The sequence below is a fragment of the Takifugu flavidus genome, chromosome 4 (genome assembly GCF_003711565.1).
Source record: "Takifugu flavidus isolate HTHZ2018 chromosome 4, ASM371156v2, whole genome shotgun sequence".
NCBI classification, from domain to species: domain Eukaryota; kingdom Metazoa; phylum Chordata; class Actinopteri; order Tetraodontiformes; family Tetraodontidae; genus Takifugu; species Takifugu flavidus.
Window position 1 is genome coordinate 8,969,368 of NC_079523.1, and position 20,345 is coordinate 8,989,712.

General features: G+C 47.3%; 1 protein-coding gene across 4 annotated transcripts in view; it reads right to left on the minus strand.

The window, feature by feature from the left end:
• Positions 1 to 17,660, minus strand: part of sema3fa (sema domain, immunoglobulin domain (Ig), short basic domain, secreted, (semaphorin) 3Fa) — a 36,431-nt gene extending 18,771 nt beyond the window's left edge. For 2 of the 4 annotated variants that reach the window (XM_057030151.1, XM_057030148.1), the window contains exons 1-2: positions 17,638 to 17,660; positions 15,773 to 15,891 (exon numbers count right to left, since the gene is read on the minus strand). In XM_057030151.1, coding sequence (XP_056886131.1) covers positions 15,773 to 15,891; positions 17,638 to 17,645 — 127 coding nt within the window. In that variant the 5' untranslated portion in view covers positions 17,646 to 17,660. Of the gene's footprint in view, positions 1 to 15,772; positions 15,892 to 16,419; positions 16,570 to 17,240; positions 17,601 to 17,637 lie in introns of those variants that run through there. The other 2 variants (XM_057030149.1, XM_057030150.1) reach the window with 2 other exon arrangements.
• Between the last annotated feature and the right edge of the window lie 2,685 nt (positions 17,661 to 20,345).

The following is a 20,345-nucleotide window of genomic DNA, read 5'->3' on the forward strand; positions in this document are numbered from 1 at the left end:
TCGTTCTTCTTCCCTTCTTTAATCTTATCTTTATTTCAGGATCACTGGCAGAATCCATCATCTCTGTGGCTGGACCAAATTAATCTCATGTGACCTAAATAATCCTGTAACAGTGGAGAAAACATTATAAAATGCTCTCTGTGCCCATAAAAGCAAACAAAATATATTTATGGCTTTAATAATGTCTTATCTCTTATCACTATTTATCTTGCCGTTTTAATTTGCTGCTGTAAACTATATTACACCTTATTTCACCACGATAAATAATGCAGCACATTTTCTGTGCAAAAAGTGCCCATTTGGGGCAGTGAGTAAAGCAGGACTGATCGCAGCCACGCGACCTCCATTGCCGACACAAACGTAATCTGTCTGACGGTTTCCTCTTCTGAGCTGGTGCACAGCAACGTGCATGTTAACAACAGTCCGGTTTTCATCTGCCTCACGGGCGGAGGAAGGTTTTGCTTTCAGGTTAAGGGGCAGTCCTGCCAAAATAAACAGTCCCTGTCAGCAAATCGCTGTGTTGAGGGTCAACAAAGCACACAGGCCACTATTGGGTCACTGTTTACTTGTTTGTTTTGGATGTGGCTACAAGAATCCTCTCCCCTTCAGATTGGGTGTGGACCTTCCTTTTTTGGTTGGATAATACACATTCTGTTCTTTCCTTTGACCCTGCATCTGCCGGTAAACTGAGCCCGAGCGTCTCCACCTGTTGACATGATCCCTCCATGCTGCGGCCGCTCCGCCCTCTTCTGTAGCCGAGGTATTCCTGCTTTCAGTAAAGCCTCATAGCTCGTCCCAGTTTCCTGAATTCATCCTCCAAGAAGACACAAGGGACACTTGTACTGCCTCTACGAGGAGGTGGACACCGCCGCCACCTCTGTTTGTGCCTCTATCAGCTCTGCAAATCGCATTTGTTTTTGTTTTTTTCCCATCAGGCTGTGTGTTATTGGTTGGGGATCTAAAAGCACGAGTTTAGTATCCCAAATACCTGCTAAGGCATCCCTGGTATGTTGCCTGAGTCCCCCAGCGCACTCGCGGTCTCATTATCACCGAGCTGAGGCAGGGTCCCACCTTGCTGCAGCTTGTTAGTGGCCGTGCATGAAAGGACGCATTCTTTAAAATCAATAGTTACTTGTGGAAGATCGATAGGCTGTCCCTCACATTTTTTAGCCTAAATTAGCACAACTGCGCAAACACAACAGGCTTGAAAAACTCCTCCAATCGTCTGCACCACTCTACATATTTGGCTACATTTTTGACATCTCAAATGGAATAAATACCTTTGTCCTCCAGCGGGAAAAAAACTCACAGTACAGAACCAAGTGGAATAAATCCTGAGCAGTGGGAGAGAACCATAAAGGTCCAGAAGCTTTATCATGTCATGTCTCTGGGTTTGCCTGCGTTCAGCACCTCATAATCAACCTCTCACCACCCGCTGGGGCCGAGACTTTAGACTCCGAACACATGTCAGTGGAGCTGATTGCTGTTTACCTGCGCCTGTCGAGTAATTGGCGCCAGATTACAGCTTATCTCCGGGCTCCTGGCGGCTGTCACTCAGATGCTCTTCGCGCTGCTCTGCCGCCCACGCGTGTGGGCTCTGTGATCCACGCAGCACGTCGGAGACGCCGCTCTCCCACCGAGAGCGGACAGAGATTACAACCCCGTTTGTGCTGCTTGTTGGACAGCAGAGGTTAATTAAGGCGCGAGAGGCGATGGCCAGTGTCTGCATATAAACTGTCAGAGGAGATCCATTTTTGTCCTTCCACCATTTCTCCTCTGCAGACACAAGCACACAGCTTGAAGACAAACAGGGCAGGACGGGCGAGGAACACGAGAGAAGCGCTGCCAACAGTGAACACAGAATGTGCATCTGGGAACGTTGTCCCTGCTCTCGCCTCAGCGCACACTGGAACCATTCTGCTGTTGTGAGCAGCCGGTGAAAGGTTAAAGGCCGTGAGGGGTCTGAGGTGAAAGCTCATCCTTGGCCTCTTGACACACTTCAGCATAATCAGGATTATTCTTGGGGGGAGGTTCTAGAAAGACGTCTCCTGGGAATACGATCTGAATGATTTCTACTGGCTGGAGTTGTTAAAGATTAATATCAGCTAAGGACGCTTGGAAAGCTTTATTTGCTGGATTTCTCCTATTTTGCCACACATGAAAAACTGGATTTTGGAAGAGACTGAAAAAATTCACTGGTTGGTTCTATACATTTGTTAAGGCAGTTCCCGGCTTCTATCTGGCTGTGTGAGTGTGTTAGTGTGTGTGTGTGTGTGTGTGTGTGTGTGAGTCTGAGGCTGCAGGGCTGTAACGATGAAGTGTTTATTGTTGTAGGTGTGCAATCACTTGCAGCGGGCTGGCCGGGCGGCGGCGGTCAGTGTTGACAACACCAGTTTGAGGGATTATTGAAAGGGCTGAATAATGAGCCAGCATGAATGAGTGAAAAATCCTCCTCTCCCCGGCTGACCTCTGACCTCACAGTCCGTCAGCTGCGCTATCACACAACCAGATGCACAATTCTTACCAAACAGCGTCTTCTTTTACATGTAAAGAGTTCAATCTTCGATATTGGGAGAGGTGGAGCGGAGATGCTCATAAATCAGCTCCACTCCTGTGGATTTTCAAGAGAACTGAGAAAAAATGTACAATTCTAAGCACACGCTCATCTGTCAAGGTCACGGCCAGTGTGTCGGTAGCTAGGGGCAATGAGAGCGGGGTAATTAGGAGGTAAATTTAGAGAGACCATTAGCACCAAGTGTTGACTCAGTGTCCACCGGGGGACAAAAGCCACCTCCAGCCACTCTGGGTGTTCCACCGTCTGAGAACCCACCACATTCCCCCAGGTCATTTTTCACCCACAGAAACAAGTGGTGTTGGAGGAGGACGAGAAGGGAGGGAGCGGTCCCACAAGGAGGGATGCCTGACAGCGACCTTAAGGACTTCCATTTATCAGTGCTGGAAAGCAGTGGAAGGTCGAACTGCCCGAGCTGTTACAGTCCTTGCTAGCAGCCTGTATTAGCTCTTAGGTAATAAATGATTCATCCTAATTTCCTGACAATGCATACTCAAAAAGTTCCATTTCTATTGGTATTTTCATTTGAAGTCAAAGGTTTTTTCACTATCTTTGGGTCGGCGCTCGTTGGAGCAACCTCATGATGTCCCATAACTGACCAAAGCGCAACAGATGATGCGACCAACGTGCAGGAAATGGTGTGAAATGTTCCCGCAGCGGCGAACGCTGCGCCGCATCACGTATTATCCAACTGCAGAAGGCGACACATCTGATCACACTTGTTTCTGTGCTCGCATTAAAGATAAAAGAAAAAAAATAAGAGAATCCTCCTTACTGGGGTTTAGGTGTTCCGGCACAGCTCACCCAGATACAGTTTGTTACCGACGCGATGTCTCATATCACACCAAACATTCTCCCACTTCAACCCCCCAGCCAGCAGGATGAGCTCACGTGTACAGCTGGTGATGACCGACGCGAGATAGAGGACGGCTTCCTCCCCTTAACAACGGGATTATCTCAAACGACTGAGTGAGGAGGAAACAAACATCTGAGCTTCATTTATCACTTTCCCCTCGCGCGTTTCCTCCTGCTTTGCGCCCCATCCGGAACATCCAGTACACATCCTCGATCGAGCTTGTCACGCATTCCGCTCTCACCAGCAACTTCAGGCGCACCGGCTCTATCTTAAATCTCCCTTTCTATGGCTGCTTAATGCTATTTCGATTCATCGCGGGGCTTCCTCTCACACCTTTCCTTTCCTTCGGCTTGTCTGATCCTGCCAGCGACCACGAGCTCCTGTCTGCATACCTACCTTTTGAGATAACGTGGGTTCCTTTCTTTGACACCCAGCACGCCATGGGTGGAACAGCCGCGCCGATGGGGGAAAAGTGTGCACCGTGACTGCACCTATGATGTATGTGGCTGTGGCTGTCAAGGCCTCCAGTTTGCTCATTAGAGGGGTTTTAAGTCTAGCGTGGACGGGGTAGGGTGCGTCTTCGATCAAGGGTCACAAAAGAGCACGCCTCGATTAGACTTCCATCCGAAGGCTATGCAGGTATTGAGCAAACATCACGGATGTTGACAAAATAAAATACTTGTGGTTACATGGCTCCTCTAGCTAGTGTTGTTCCGAACCGCAGGAGAGAATGTGACATGATTAGAGATTCCACACGTCAAACGTGTCAAAGCACTGACGGCAGCTTCTGCACAGATGAGATTATTCATAGTGAAACAGCACTTTCCTGCAAATGGGAAGATAAAAATTGGGAAATTTTCCAGGTTTGTGGTGAAGGTAAATGAGAACTGACCCAGGACCAGCTAGCAGGCATTGATTCTTTTTGGCCTCCTCTAACCAGCCACAACAAGCAGATGACCTCCATTCTGGATAAGGGGGGGGGGGGGGTTCACACCAGTTAGGACTGACAGAAAATGAGAGGATGGGAGTGTTTTTATCCCTGACAATGTTTTACTTCTTGGTCATATTTTATTCATCCGTTGTTTCATAAGCTTTATTTCTGAAAGGGCAACACTGAGAAGATTTGACTTTGTCACCAATATGCAAACAGAAAAACTTCAAATGCTTTGTTAAATGTTCTTTCCGGGAGAGCCGCGCACCCCACACAATACCAGGCGTGAAAACTTCACGGCCAGTTAAAGATTTGTGACGCAAATACAAACGTATCAAATGGCAAGACGGGCCGGGAAAGGGGAGCAGTGGGGTCACTGGCATCGGTGGTGCTATCGTACTTTGAGCCAATAATAGGAGAGCATCAGAAGCCCTTCTGCACGCTCCACATAATGCCGCAGGTCTTGCTGCTGCATGTATCCACTTGACCCCGCATTGCTGCAAGACAAAAGCAGGGTCGCCCCCACCAGGTACGTGTCAGCACAGATCCTGGGTTGAGCCTCGCGCGCTAATGCTGGGTGACAGGCAGGGGACAACCAGAAAATGGCCAACAATCGTGGGGCTGGTCGCTGACCAGCATGGTGTGGCCCTCACTCGAGCTTCTGGGCGTTTCTGACTGCAGACAGGAACGAATCGTTGGCTGGACACTGTGTTCAGATTAAAATGGTGGGAGTTTTGCCGTGCGCATAAACAAAGATCAGTGTCTGTCGCAACAATGGTGCTTTTCTTCAAAGTCACAGATTTTATTCATCTTTGTTACAACATCCTCATTCTCCTTGGGAGAAACTGCACCAACCTTTAACTTTTTTTGGGAAAAACATCTTTTTTTTTTAACAAATGTTGCGCTCGCTGTGTCGTTATTAGCATGTTAACAGAGAGCTTAGCTTCATTGGCGTCTTGTTCTCAATAACGCAAATCCATATTTCTAATTTGCCTTAAAAAATTATTATTAATTCTAACATGAATATTCTGTACCAAAATCAATATTAATACAATAATATTAATATATATATATATATATACTTGAGAACATTCACCAACCCACCAAATACAAGCTAGTTTAAGTAAGAAGGAAACTCAAAACAATACTGTTGCAAGTGTTTTTTTTTTGTTTTTTTTTACTGTTTTCATGTTTTCTAACCTGACCTTTGGTGTATGAGTCTTGAATATTTGTCATTCTTTGATAACACTGAGTATCAAAAGCCAAGTGTGCATCTAGTAATACTCCCCCGACTGCAGCTGACTGAGTCCCGCTGGTTTTAGTGCGCCTCTTTCAGATAACAGCTCACAACAGCGCTTTCATTTGGACCAATTGACGAGCACAACGGGAGTATTTTATACAGCTCATACAGACAAAAAACGGTGAAAAATGAAGGGGGGGGGGTGAGGCAAACACTCCACGAAGCTCAGTGTGAAAACTGTAGGGAGAGAAGAAAGCGGGATGGCCGACTGGTGTGAATACGCTGACCGCATGTTCTGACAAATACCCCATCTTCCTCTTCCATTTGGTGCCAGTCCGTACCTTCGGCGAGAGTGGGTGCATATATGTGGAGATGATAATGAGCGCCAGTCAAGGAGACGCTACTTCTTTTTTCTCCAAAAGGGAAAGTGGCTGATAATGGTGGAGGGAAATAAAAGGTTTGTGAGTCACAAAAACACTTTGGGGACATGTGGTAGAAACCAAATATCAAGCCACTTTCTTGACGCTTCTAACACTAAAAACAATCATTTCGGGCTATCTGCTTCGTTTTTGCGTCGTCGGGTGTCGCCTGTTTTGTCTCCAAATGTGAAGCTGACAGCGTAATAGCTGCGGTTAGCGGAGGTGTGAAAGGAGTCATTCATCACGGCAAAATGTAGTAAATGGCAGACGTGCGCGTCAGGGAAGTGTCTCGCGGGCTGCAGACGGCTTAGACCACCTCAGTGCCGTCACCTCTGTTTGTACAAGCATCCTTGGGAGCGCTAACATGAAAAGGAATGTGGGGTGTGAATCTACACTAAGAACCAGGGGGGACCTCTTTAGAAAATAATTACAGGGCTAAAATGGCCATTTACATTCCCGATGGGTTAAATGTGAGCTTTGAAAGTTGGAAAAATGGCATTCAGGATGAAACACGTTGGCAGCCGCCGCCTTTACATCAGATAATGTGAATTATCGGCTAAAGACGGAGCCACTCGATCATCCCCGGCCTGCAATTAGGGCAAAGCTGCCCAAGGTCGCGGTGACTGACGGGCTGACAGGCCGATAGAAGACTGTGTGTCTGTGCATCCGCAGCCTCGTTTCACTCCCCTTGCTGACTGACGCGCTCGTCCCTCCCATTTGAAAACACCAGCGCCTGTTGACTTTGCCGGCTTTTATGTTTGACGGACAGACGGGGCATCCTTCCTCGCGACCCTTTGACCTTCTCACCCGTGACCATACGGGTCACTGGGCAGAGACCGGCTGTGTGGGCGGCGAAAATTGGGGGTAAAGAAGGGCTGCATATTCATATTTATGGGCAAACGTTTCTCACCAGTACACAAACACAGCACGTCAGGCATGAAATTAACAAACACGTAAAGCTCCGTTCACCAACCGCAGCATTTTGATCCTAAGATAAGTCCGGAATGTTCTCCTCTGCCACTCCACAAGTCCATTATTTGTTCTGAGCTGTGTAATCTATGAATACTAATCCTAATTAGTTTCAGACCACTGCTCTACCTCTTGACTTCAGCTGGAGCTTTACCGCTCTGTGAGAGCTATACTTTTGTACCGCAGCATATTTAATTAAATATAAAACACTTTGGCCGTGACCTCTTCCACGTGTCACGGGTGATGGTTGGGGACAGTAGCAAAGGTAGGACATTTACTCGACTTTCAGAACGGCTGAGATCAGAAGGTCGGGCGGGGACTGGCGGAGGCCGGAAAACAACTTATTTGTCAGACAAATATGAAAAGATAAATATCATTTCCAGGAATTTGGTCCTGATTAGGGCTAACACGCATTTATCCGGGTGCTCCGGTAGTTCTGACTAAAGCGCTACCTGGAAGTTTGTGGTTGTTTGGAGTGTGAGCAAGCGATGGCGTGATATCAATCAAGGAGAGACTTAGAAAAACAGAGGAGATGCAGAGTATTATCAGAGCACCATCAGCTGTGAGGCCATATGCGTGACAGAGGGAAGTCTTGGTCGCGGTCTTCCTCACATACGGTGTTGAAGGATGCTGCTGATTATGCGTGGAGGCTAGAAACCCGCTTATCTTACACATTCATACCTCCTCATAAATCAGTGCTCCGCCACCCGCTCTTCACTGATAAGGCAGCTGAACACGGCCCGGTCCAGAGCAGGAAGTCAGTAACTTCTTCCCCTCAGAAATTGCCTGTCTCACACCCTCTCCTCCTTTTTTATGCTTAAGAATGTTGTTTGTTGGCACCGGGCCTCATTTGCCCGTGTTCTGAAAGTTGCCGACGGCAACACTAAATTTCTCCAAACTAAAAAACTGATGGCAAATGCTGGATTTTTAATCTCGGAACATCTTTCAGGAGCCAAAGTCATTGGCAAAGTTCCAACTAGAAGAAAAAGCAACGTTAAGAGAAAAATCAGCACCAATTTATTGTGAAAGTGTTCAGTCTTATCTAGTTTCCCTCCAAGTCGTCCTCTCTAATGCCTGTTTTAAAGGTAACAGTTTCAAAACTAGAGTTTTCCCTTCAATCGTAACTATGGTTCAGGGGTGCTGAGGCTATGCTAATCCTTAGCATCCGTATGGAACATCTTTGTGTCCAACGGCCCAGTATGGGCTGTTCTGCTCAGATGATGGTTTCATTCACCCCATTTATGCAATGGTTTGTACTTATTAATCATGCATAGATAGTTTTGTAGGTCAGTGTAATCTGGCCACGCTGCTCAAAAGGTAAATTTCATGCTGTGCCCAAAGCCTTTATCTGGCTGACATTAGTGTAATAAATGGCAAAGGCTGATGGATTTCAACTATAGTTGTGCTTGAAACCCGATTAAACTTGAACAAAGCTTAATTTGGCTTGGAGATTGTCCCACTGGAACTTTTTTTTGTTTCCCCCTATGTGCCTCACGATCGAGTCCACCATATTAAAGCTCGATCCGTCAGCCAAGGGTGAAAAAAGTTCCGGGTCTCTTTGTCTCCGTGTTTATGCCTGGTGATGCTGTGGGCTTTCTGAACGGGCGTCCGTGGTCTGACGTCTCTGTCGAGCGATGAACGCACATGATCTGGGGGGGGGGGGGGACGTAGATGAAATCCTGCAGAACATGGATGTCCAGGATCAGAGCCAAGCTTTGTCTGATGACTGCTTCGGCCGAGGAAGGAGGGAAAGTGAGCCGCGAGGATGACGAGAGGCAGAGGGAAGAAACGGGAAGGCGCCATGCCTGCTAGCGTTTATGCCATGCCAGTGTGTGCCACTCCCCCTCCGCTTCCCCGGGGGACATGAATGAAGTGAATGAATGATGGACCCGTCCCACAAAAACACCCCTCTTCTATTGAGCCCCAGCAGTCCATTCACGGGGATGAGTGAGGCGTCAACACCAACAACAACAATAACAACAGCAACATAGGAGGCCCTTACTCTTATTTCTCATTCATACATATGTATGCAGTCACCCAAACACACACATATGGCCCAAATACTATGGAAAACACACCATTAGGGACACCTCCAGAGAGTTCCTGAGAACAGGGCTGCCTCACAAAGCACAGAGGCAAAGGGGCGTGAAGAGTACAGGCATGGGGAAAAACGTCCTGGCATCATGTCAATGCAGTCGGCACAATGATCGGCCATCGCCTCCCCTCCGCCATTCGCACAGTATCAGGGAACCCATCAGTGCATGAACCCAGAAAACCTCATGCTCCTCCACATTCTACCCTCCCTCAGTAGCTTCACCTTCACACTCCCGCTCTGGCTAAGGAATAAATCTGAATTTGACCAGCAGGCTTTTGCTGATTAAAAATGTACATCCCCGACCCTCGGGGTAGGCGTCATCGCTTTTCACCAGTTACGGATCCCGCGGAGAGGATTCATCTAAAGTGTGTGAAAGTAGGCAAGAGTTGGGAGTTAAAAGTGAAATACAACCCTGACAGCATCAGGAGGAATGTTTTGGCTCTAGCCGAACCCTACGGTTAGATCCTACTGCTGCAGCCTCCCACGGGATCATGGTCAGACTCAACCTCAGGTCCGATTTCTCCCACAATCGCAAAGACAGCGACTTGGTCTCCGTCCAGGATACACTGCACAGAGACGCTTGACGGACTATTAGTCTGAATCCTCCACACCTGGAACATTTCACGAGCGTGTGGGCGTTTGAGTTCACCTTGAATTCGTATTTACGGAGGGAGGAACCTGGCGCAGCAGTAGAGGGTTTGATAGTGTAGACGCGTCTAGAAGAAATACCTGGACAAAGACGCACGTACACTTCAAGTCTGTTTTTATCTTTGATGAAGAGGTGAGGCTCCGAAACCAACAGCAGGCTCCAGGCCGTGATGCCAAAAGTCTCACCGCACTTCCTCTCAAGACAATCTGTATGACAAAATTCAAGTGTGAAGGAAGCCGGTGGTTTTATTGACTCCAACGGCGAAGTGTGAGGTTACTGCGGGGGCGCTGGCGTGGGGCCGACCTGTTTGAACCATCAGCTGAGGTAAACCACCTCAACCAACACTCATGCGCCGCTAATGGGAAGCAGAAACACAATTTGTTCTGAGTATACCATTCTTTCCTGGCCTGTGCAGCACTTTTTCTTCACTTTTAAATCCCTTCGTCTATTCCGGCTTTAGCAGAGACAGCGCGCCTGACACCGATGCCCTGCAGTCCATTAGCACCCACCGGGCCACGCTTTCTGGCGCTGCTCACGTCGTCTTCCACCCACCCCGTCTCATTCTTTGCCCTGACTCCGTATAATTTTTGTCTGTTTCTCAGAAGGGGTTTTCTGAGAATTCTTTCAGTAGTTTAAATTATACATTTTGGAAAGTAATGTGTTCCAACTGGGTACTGCAAGTGATAACAGCGGTCTTAAATTTTTGGATTTTGGAGTATTTTTTACAACTCTGAACTGCAAACATGTAGATATAAAACACTGGTGACCAAAAATATGAGAATATTTGACATCTGTAAGAGGTTTAAGTTGTTTTTGTTAAATTAGCCCTTAAACTAAACATTCCTCTAACTATTGATGTGACTACCTGCGACAGAAGGAATCTTCTGGAAGATGGAAAATTATGGAATGCCCCCCCCCCCCCCCTTCAAATCCCATTCCTTCTGCCGTGCAAATCTGGCATTTCTGTTGAACTCTCAAGAAATATGAAGTCACAGTGGATAAAAACAGTGGGACTCACTTCCCCTGGTATTTGTTGTGCTCAGAGCAACCATCTGCGGATTTCAGCAACATTATGAAATGACATCATGATTTGGAGGCAAAAAAGGTCGATATTTTCAGATCTGTCAGGTGTTTTAACGCCTTGGCCACCACCGTCTGCACCCTGTCATCCTCATGGCTGACTGCAGCCACCATATAGTGATGTCATGGAAGTAATAGCAGTTTAAAAACCTTTCACTGAAGATAAACTCAAAAACAGGCTCGCACAAAGAGTTTCTGAAGCCACATGATTGCACATGTGTGTTTTTAATTATTGTCATTTCTTACTCCATGTGACAGAGGTCAACAGCACCGTAAAAACAATGTAATGAACGATATCTGTCTGAATAAATGAGTGGAGAGGTGCCCTTGACCTCCTGCCTCCTTAATTGCTTAAACTTAAAAAAAAAAAACCTCTGTCACATCTGGAGCCACCAGATGGAAAGCCAACCCTTCAGGTTCTCAACCAGCCAGCGGCTTCATCAGAATCTACGGTTCTAAGGCGGCGACGGATCTTTCGTCATTTGTCTTGACGAAGCCTTGAAGCCACTTCGCTCCAGGGTTTCCTGGGAGCTGAAGAGACGGCAGACATCAGGGGAAATAAGCCGAGCGCCGTGATTACATCCCACCTCTCCTCTGAGGAGAGAATCATTTGAACCCGATTCGGTTTGAGAGGAGTGACAGGTAGACGCTGCTATGGCAACAAAACCAAAGCAGTGTCATATTTAGCTCTTTGCAGCAAGCGCACAGACATCGAGGCAGACGCAACCACATGGACTAGACATGAATATTAAAACGGCCCATGTGGGTTCCTGGCTGTCTCCTTGAATGTGAATTAACATTAAAAGCCCAACAACGCCCCCCCCCTCCTCCTCCTCACCCCCACCTCTACAGGAGGCGAGGATGATCACAACCTGCCTCCGAAAATAATTAAAATCCTCAAGAATTAATTATGGACCCTTTAAGAGCTCGGGGGCCTGTCAGCCAATCGAGTGGCTTGAAGTGATGAGCGACCGTGGATTCCTCCTATTTTTATCCATCGATCAAAAAAACCCAAACTTGGCGGCATCGGGGATCGTCAGGCGCAAACAGACACGTCACAGTTTTGCTGAGTGCTGCCCTTCACAGCGATGAGCTACATGTTGATGAGGAAGGAGGTACGGGTTGATTTATTTTTTTATTATTGTCTGGAGTTGGAACATTTAACTGGTCCAAATGTATGCACTTATATTAATCTAACGTTATGCATAATCCAGTGCCTGTCATTTTGACCTTTGACCTTAGCTCTGCAACAGCCAGCTTTCCCCTCCCCAGCTGATTTTAAAGCCGGCACCTCCACCTCCAGGATTTTGCGGCGATGCTGTGTTTGAAAGCACTTCGGTGTCGTATTTGGTGCATTTTTGCCACCAAAGAGGGACATTCCAGCGAAACAGGCTCCACCAGAGACGTCAGAGAAAAGCTCTAATTGCAGCAAACTGTTTTCAGATTGGAGCTTTTCACTGGAAACATTTATTTGGATGGGCATTTCTCTCTATGACATCATTGCAGGGTGGGGAACCAGCAATTTATTGAGTGAAAACGACTCCAAAGACTTTCTTCCTTCTAACGTGGCGTTGCATTTACTGCACGCCAGATGAGCTGGTGTACAAACTTTCTCTGACCCAGATGTCCATCCCTTCCCATTAACATTACCCCATCCTTAACACCGCGCCATCCTTTCTATGGATACTTCCTTGGAAACAGCGAGATCTCGCTGTCGGCGGCACGCTGGGAGCGCTCTTTGCTAAATCCGAGCCGCCAATATCTTATCAACACATCGGGGATAGAGAGGGTGCCAGTGTGGAGCGCAGGGAGAGGCTGAGGACAAAGAGGCGGAGGAGATAAGAAGAGAAAGAAACAGACGGGAAGGACACTATATTTAGCAGTGGAGCTGTCGCCTTCTGTTTCTCTCTCCTGAATAATCAGAGTTTGACAGCGCGTATCCTGCAGAGCAGAGGTTGCTGGGATGCACTGCTCCCCCCCCCCCACCGCTCCCCTCCCCCGCCAGCATCTCCAGCAGACAAAGTTGCAAACTACTGTGCGGCGGGGTCGCGTGACACGAAGAGTGCGCATTACTCCGCAGACACATTATTGTCGAGGGCAGATCAGAAAATGCGGGGGAGGGATTTTTCGGACCAAAATGAATACAAAAAGCAGTGGCTGCTTTACAGGTAAAGTTTCACCCTGTGAGTGATGCTGATGGCAGAAGCATCCAGATGAAGCATCTCCCCGGAGATAAAATCACTCACAGTAGCTCCACATCCAGCCTGACCAACCTTGGCTTGAAGGAGGCTGTGCAAACAATCGAAGCAGCTCATCGGAATGTGTCCAGATGATGCGTGATGACCTTTTTATGTGTGTAAGTGAGGATGTTATCTGTCGAGTCGGTCTAGACTCCTGGCCAAAAGGTCACCGATAAGCTCTCGGCTCATTGATCGCAGAGACCCATAAGACAGCAGGAGTGAGTGTAAGATCTCAGCAGAGGTGTCAGGGGAGGATGGGAGCTCCAGACCACCTATGTGCTGCTATAGAAAGCTATGCTAAACAGAAGTGAGGGAGACAAAGGGCTCCTTTCCTGTTACTACATCCATCAGCGAAGTCTATTGTTGTACAATCAGAAAGCATAGAGTTCAAACTCAGGAGCAGCTCTTAATTACTCAGAGATATGGACTTCTCTGATCTTAACTCTGAAAACTCTGGGGAGAGATGAGAGAATATGGAAGGCTTTGTTCAGGCGTGACAATCATTGACCCATTACATGGGGCTAAAAGACTGCCGGGGGGGCTGGCAGAGGTTGGGGGGAAAACCTTCAGATTGTCCCTGAGAATTAGTCCAATTACAGGATTGCCTCCTTTTGTCTGGCTATTTTCCCAGCTTTTTTGTGCCCAGGTGTTTCTCCCAGGACTAAAGAGTCTGAAGAAAAACAAACTTAAACACTTTCAAATGTGCCTGAGGATTACCATAACAAGCTATTACCTGTTAATACACTGCCGTTCTCCCACAGTTTGACGGCAGTTAACCTCGAGCGCGGCTGGCTCCCGTTTGAGGGGGTCACAACCTTTCAGGGCCAAAGCACTAAAATAGCATGTGATTACAGACCTTGTTTAAAAGTAAATATAGGAGTTCTCAGCAACTGATGTGCACCGGCTGCCTCTTTTTTCCCTACATTTCAGTCTAAACCCCCGTCACCTGAAATCGGATTATCTCCTGCACCTGTACTAATGTAAGACGTCAACATGGCCCAGGAGCAAAGTTATAGGTGGGTTTGGGCAGGATTGTGCATCTACATGAACTGCTTTACGGCCTTTTTTGAAGTCTGCGATGACGGTTTGTCCCTACCAGCTCTGGATGGACATTCTTTAGGTCTTAGCGTGTGTTTGCTCTCTGGGTCCTTATCACAGCCAATAACTCAGCTTGCATAAACACACCCAGTAGCTGCTGCTGGGACCTCAAGGACAAAATTATCAGCTTAGGTTTCTTGTGGCTGTTTACACAGCAACAAATTGTGGTAAAAATGTGCTCACTGGATTCTTTTGTGGTTTTGTGGCTTAAAAGCTGATTATGAATGAATATATTAGCCTCCACTACCTGCAAATGGCTGAATGGTACCACTATCTACATTCATTATCTATAAAGATGTACATCTTTAAATTGTAAAACAACAATACAAACGTATAACAAACACTCGCTCCAATAGAGGTTTTTTTTACATGTTGGATTTGAGCCAAAATGCAACAGCGTCTTCTCCACCAGCTCCAACAAATGCAAATAATCAGCGGAGAATAATAACACGGTGCGACCTTTATGTGCGAACATGTGAAGCTGGCTCAAAGATAAAGTCAAGAAAAACAAGAGGTTGGCTTAGTAACTGTGCTTTGTAGCCTTCAGCGGTAACTTACATTTTTTTAAAACTCAAAAATAAAAATGTTTTTTACATATCTTTTGAAGGGATTTATGGGCGAAAAGCTGCTACAGACAAAAGACACCAAGCAAATTGTTTTGGTCCATAAATGGGCATGTAAAAAACCCACAACATTACTAACATTACTAACAGAACTATTCCCAGCAGTATGAGACAATACCAATACAATTAGAGCATTCACAGCCGAGATGGATCTCTGGCCTCCAGGTATCAGAAGCTGCTCTGTCAGGCATATAGAAGTAACCTCCCAAACTAATTAAAAACAAATAGAATCTCAATTAAAACAGAGGAGCAAATTAATGAACTATTTTCTACCAAAGACAGCTGAAATCCAGCTCGATTAGAGGCAGAAAAAGACAAAGATGGGAGGAGTGACAGAGAAATGAAACAGCTCAGCAGCACCTACAGACGCAGTTTACCAAGATCCTGAGGGATAATACAAGAAACGTCTGCGGCATCTGAGGTTCCGGGCTTTTACCGTAATCTTCAGAGAAACAAACGTCTTCTGCTGCTGAAGCTCGGCTCATCCGATGCCAACGCAAGCTTCTTTAAAGTCTCCTTCAATGTCAGGTGCCATAAATCCATCAGAGCTCCACACAGTTCAACCCACAGGGGTCTCATGTGGCGCGGGCGAACATTCATAACATGCTGGATGTGCGCCATGAGTGTGTACCCAGTCGAGTGTTAAATCTGATTTGATTTCAGAAGAGGGCCGAGGTCATACAAAGGCCTGTTTGGGGGAACTAATAGGAGCCGGTCGATTAAATGAAGACATATTATCAGGCCTGTAATAGTCAGGACAGTTTCTCTCATTAACCCCCCCCCCCCCCCCCCTCCCCACAAATACACACAAAAGATCTCTGTTGATGACTGAGGGACTAGAAACCAGGTCGGTCCACTGAGAGAATAAACGAGACGAGACGAGAGCATAAACATTCCAGTTATTAAGGAAAAACCATGATGGCTCATCAGTAAACATGGGCCAGTTACTGGGTCTATAAACGGGGGCTCTCTCTCACACACAGTATTGAAAGTAGCTTACCTTTGAAGGACAGGAAGATCCTGGGAGCGGAGAGGGGCTCGTTGGAAGTGGGCAGCCCCCCAGATGATAGGGCCAGCAGGGCCAGCAGCCAGCACAGTTTGTCCCACAACATTGTCCCTCTGTTTGTTAACAGAGGAGAGGGAGAGTTCAGAAGCTGGGGGACAGACACACACACACAGACAGAGAGACAGACAGGCCGGCAGGCAGGAGCATCAGACAATATGTCTGCACTTGCAACCTCACGGCCCCGGCGCACCGCTCAGTGCTCAGTCACTGAGACAATTAGAAAACCAGACAAAGGCTGAGACACAAGCGCTGAATCCACCCCGTTTTCCAGGCCTGTTGGAAATCTCATAACGGAAGAGAATCTGTGACTCCCTGAGCAGGTCACCTCTAACGGTGCGCACTACATTCCAATAACTGAGGCAGACTCATAAAACCTGCAGCCCTTAAAAGTCTGAAAGTGAATATTATTGTTTCAGAGTGGATTTTATGTCAGATTTTTACGAAGGTGCCTTTTCCATCCTTCCTTTCCGTGCGTGCGCCTCGCGGCACGGGTGCAAGGGTCTTAACTACTGAGTCCAGCAGGGCGAGGCTGAGAAACCTCCACTTTCTGCCGATTCTCAAACAAGATATGTTGCGAATACCTGAATCCTGTCACCAAAGCGCAGAGACGGCAGGATTTCAGCGGCGGTAGCTGCTATCGCCGTGGCTGCGAGGCGCGCACCGGCGGCGCGCGGGGATCACGAAACGCAACGACGCGCCGTTCAACGCCACGAAGCGAACTTTGGTTAATAACGCGCCCAAAAAGGGATCTAATGAGTCAACGTTTAAAGAAGACCGCGCCACGCCTTGAAAAATATACAGAATATTTTTAGTGAGAGCGCGCTGCTGTAATTACGCACGCACGCACGGAGCGGGGCTACTCGTAAACGTGGATCTGAGCCCGAGGTGAAACTGTCACTCGGGATTAAAGATCAGGTTCCACTCCTGATCCCCAACGCCAGAACTCCAAAGAGGATCCGCTGGTCACCAAAATAAAGCGTGACTGGGCACTGAGTTATGAGGGCACGGCCACGGACCACGTGTCATCCAGACTTTGAGAGTCTTAAACCGTCAAAGACAATAAATCTGAGCTCCACCATCACACGCAGCAGCAACTTTCAACACACGCGCGCACGCACGCACGCGATTTCGACTTGACAGTTTAATTGGTTTATTAAGTTGTTATAACCGCAAGAACTATTGCTTGTGCTAAATATATCAGTTAAGATCTAAAGAAATGCTGCAGCAAAGACACAAACGTCCGCTATACTTTTGCCCATAAACCACTGAGAATAATCGTTGCGTTATGTCCGTGCACAGCAGCGCTCGGCCGTATGTGGCTTTTACTGATTTACTACCACCTTCCTGAAAATAATGAATATGAGTTTGGTTGTTTCAGAGCGGCTCTTGCACAATGGCCTACCTTCTGGTTGCCTCCAAAGAATTCTCCTATGAATCCGCTCTAGTGTAAAACCATCCACCCAGACCCGGAGTTCCTCTGTCCGCACGCACGCACGGATCTGCGCTTCCCTGCTGCAGAAGATTATCCCAGAGCCAAACAAAGCGCGGATCGAAATCAACTTGACGCGGTCGTCTCAACTTGAAGCGATTTCCAAATCTCATGGACAGACTGTGTTTTTCTTTCCCCACGGAGAGACCGGGAGGGGGGAGGCGGTAAACAAAGCAAGCGTCCTGCAGATGAGTGTCCGAGCGGGATCCGGCTGTGCGCGGCGGCGCTCAAGTGCACCCAAGGCGGTCTCTGCAGGTGGATAGACTGAGGTCTCTCGACAGTAGACACACCCATGGGGGAGGGAACCTACCTTAGCATCCCTGCGCTCCGTCCCGCCCCAAAATGTAGCACAGAACCGATGTGTCCTGCGTGCCTGTTCAACCCGGAGGCGCAACAGAGATAAACTCGTGACGAAATAAAAGCTGCTGACTACACGTGGATTAAAACACAGGCTGTAGATTTGAACATGTTGCATTTGTACCAGCAGGGTTTTTTTTTTTTACCCTGCTGCCATTGTTTTAGCAAGCAAGAATCCTCTAGTTTCAGTGTGAGAGGCAATAGCCTGTGCCAATCAAACACAGAGTGGACAAGACATGTTGATTTGATGACACTGATAACTATTCACAATGCAATGCAATTGGAATACCAAGAGTCTACAGTGAGGTTTGAAACTTTGGCAGTTATGCACTGAGAGGCTTTTCTGAAGCCACATCTGACACCAGCACTGACTAGGATCAGTGTCACGCAAATAAAGGCCCTTAATGTAAGATGAAACGCACGGATCTTCATCCCAGCAGGGGTTCCATGAGCTCATTCATACAAGGAACAGTTGAGAAGTGGCCAGATGCAGATAAGGTAGATTTCCTTCGACACCTCCGTGACCGGAGAGAGGATCAGTCGCTCTCGCCTCAGATAGGCATCAGATATTCATGGGCAAATGGAGCCTTAAATCTTTTAATCTCCCTCGATCCCTCCCCTGATCACACCGGCTTATTTCGCTTCTTATCCAGTCGCTGAGCGCAACGCAGCTGACACCCTATGTGGATGTGTATTATTCCATAAATGAAAAAATGCACTAGCTCTGGCTTCATGTGGTCTGTGGGGACGAAGCTTTGGCAGAAACGTGTAAAATCGAGAGGAATCTGGACGACCTGGAGGCTTCCTGTCCTGGAATAACAACGAGCTCAGCCCAGTGGAAGGACGGCCCGTGAAACGGCCACATGTTCAAAAACTTACCTGCCATTTATTTCTTTTTCAGACCCGTTAAATGGGAGCTGTACGAGTCCTCTGTCCACATTTGTGGTTCATCTAACTTCCACTTATGTCAGATCTGTTCTGACTGTTTCCATTTACTGCGCCTGTTTATGGATGCTCGCACCAGGGGAAGCAAAAGTGCTCGGCATCAACGTTTCCACATCCTCAAAGTGCTCAGGGAGCGAGTTAGCTGACCCTTAACTCACAAGGTCTCACACACAGCAGAAGATATTAATATCTCAGTTCTGAATCGGCGCAGCCTCGTCCCACTCTTGTCTTTTGATGTCGCACCAAACACAAAGAGCCACACAGCTTCGTCTATTAATGCATCCGGGCGTGGATGTTTGGGTGGTCGGAGCAACACAATGCACCACAGCCAAATAACACGGAGAGAACACGTTTGGTGTGTGAGTGCACACGGAACACTGCTCTGTCAGCCGGAATAAATCAGACAATAAAATCACTTCCCACAAACTTCACAGGCTCCAGCAGCTTCCAGGCCGGCCAAGTTCAGTTGTCATTGTGTTTCCGAGCCGCATCCATCTCCATGTTTTATCGTTCCTGCTCATTATGTGTCTTCTCTCTTGTCATGCATCCAACAGCTGCATGTTGTTTCATATATGTTGTTTTTAATCAGGAATATTATTTCCAACTTCAGGCCTCTGGTGGCCTTACCATCTGTCACTAGCGTGAGACAAGAGAAAAGCAATTATTGCATCCTGGCTTCGAGGAGGGCCTGCGTTCATAAGAGCCTTTCATGCTCCGCGGTTCATTCCGCCGACGTTCTTTCCTCCAACAACTGTCAGAGGAGTGAAATTTAAAAGATAATGTTGCGGCCAAAGATCCTCTCTGGGTGCCAGACCACAGGAGAAACTTGCATTTGTATGAAAAAAAATGTAAAAAATGTTTGTTCTCTATGGAAACATATCAAAAAAGAGTCAGAATAATGGAACACTGTATCTTTTTTCCTTTGAAGGCATTGTGTTAATGCTGAAGTCAACAAAATTGTGTCTTCCTGTGGGACCTGAAGGCAGCACCACTCAAATTATGTGTTCTCAGGTTGCTCATAAAAGTATATTAAGTACAGAAAAACAGCATACTTTGAAACCAAAGGGACAATTTCACAAAACAGGTGGCAGCGTGGGAGAGGTAAGACCATCCTGCCGCGTGCTTTTCATTATATTCAGTGAATTTTGATGATCCGAGCAGTCAGGGGAGGTAAGAGTGTGACAGCCTCGGCCTCTGTCTGCTGCTTTAACACTTGATGTGGAGGCAATTAGCAGCTGCTCATTTCTGATGAGGTGAAAACACAAGTGAGCACGCACGCAGATACACACTTATCCCTGCGCACACATCTAAACGCACACCTGACCTGCACACACACACTCACACACACACACACACACAAACACACACACACACACACACACACACAACACACACACACACACACACACACACACAACTGGAGATACCCTGGCGTCGGGGGGTGGGGGACTCATCACCTGTGTACAGTTTAATGAGGGAACATGCACACATCCCGCTGCCTCACTGTGGGAGCTGTTACCTTTTGGTGTGATGAGATATTAAAAATTCACACTGCTTCTGCAGCTCTTTGACTACTAGCGGCGCGCTCATTAGCATTTAAATGGGAAAAAGATAACGCCGCACTTTGCAGAGTCATACCTCACTCCCAAACCTGGCAGTCGCTGATGAAAAGTTGAACCGGGTCTTAAAAACTTGGCTCCTTTTAAACGCCGGGGA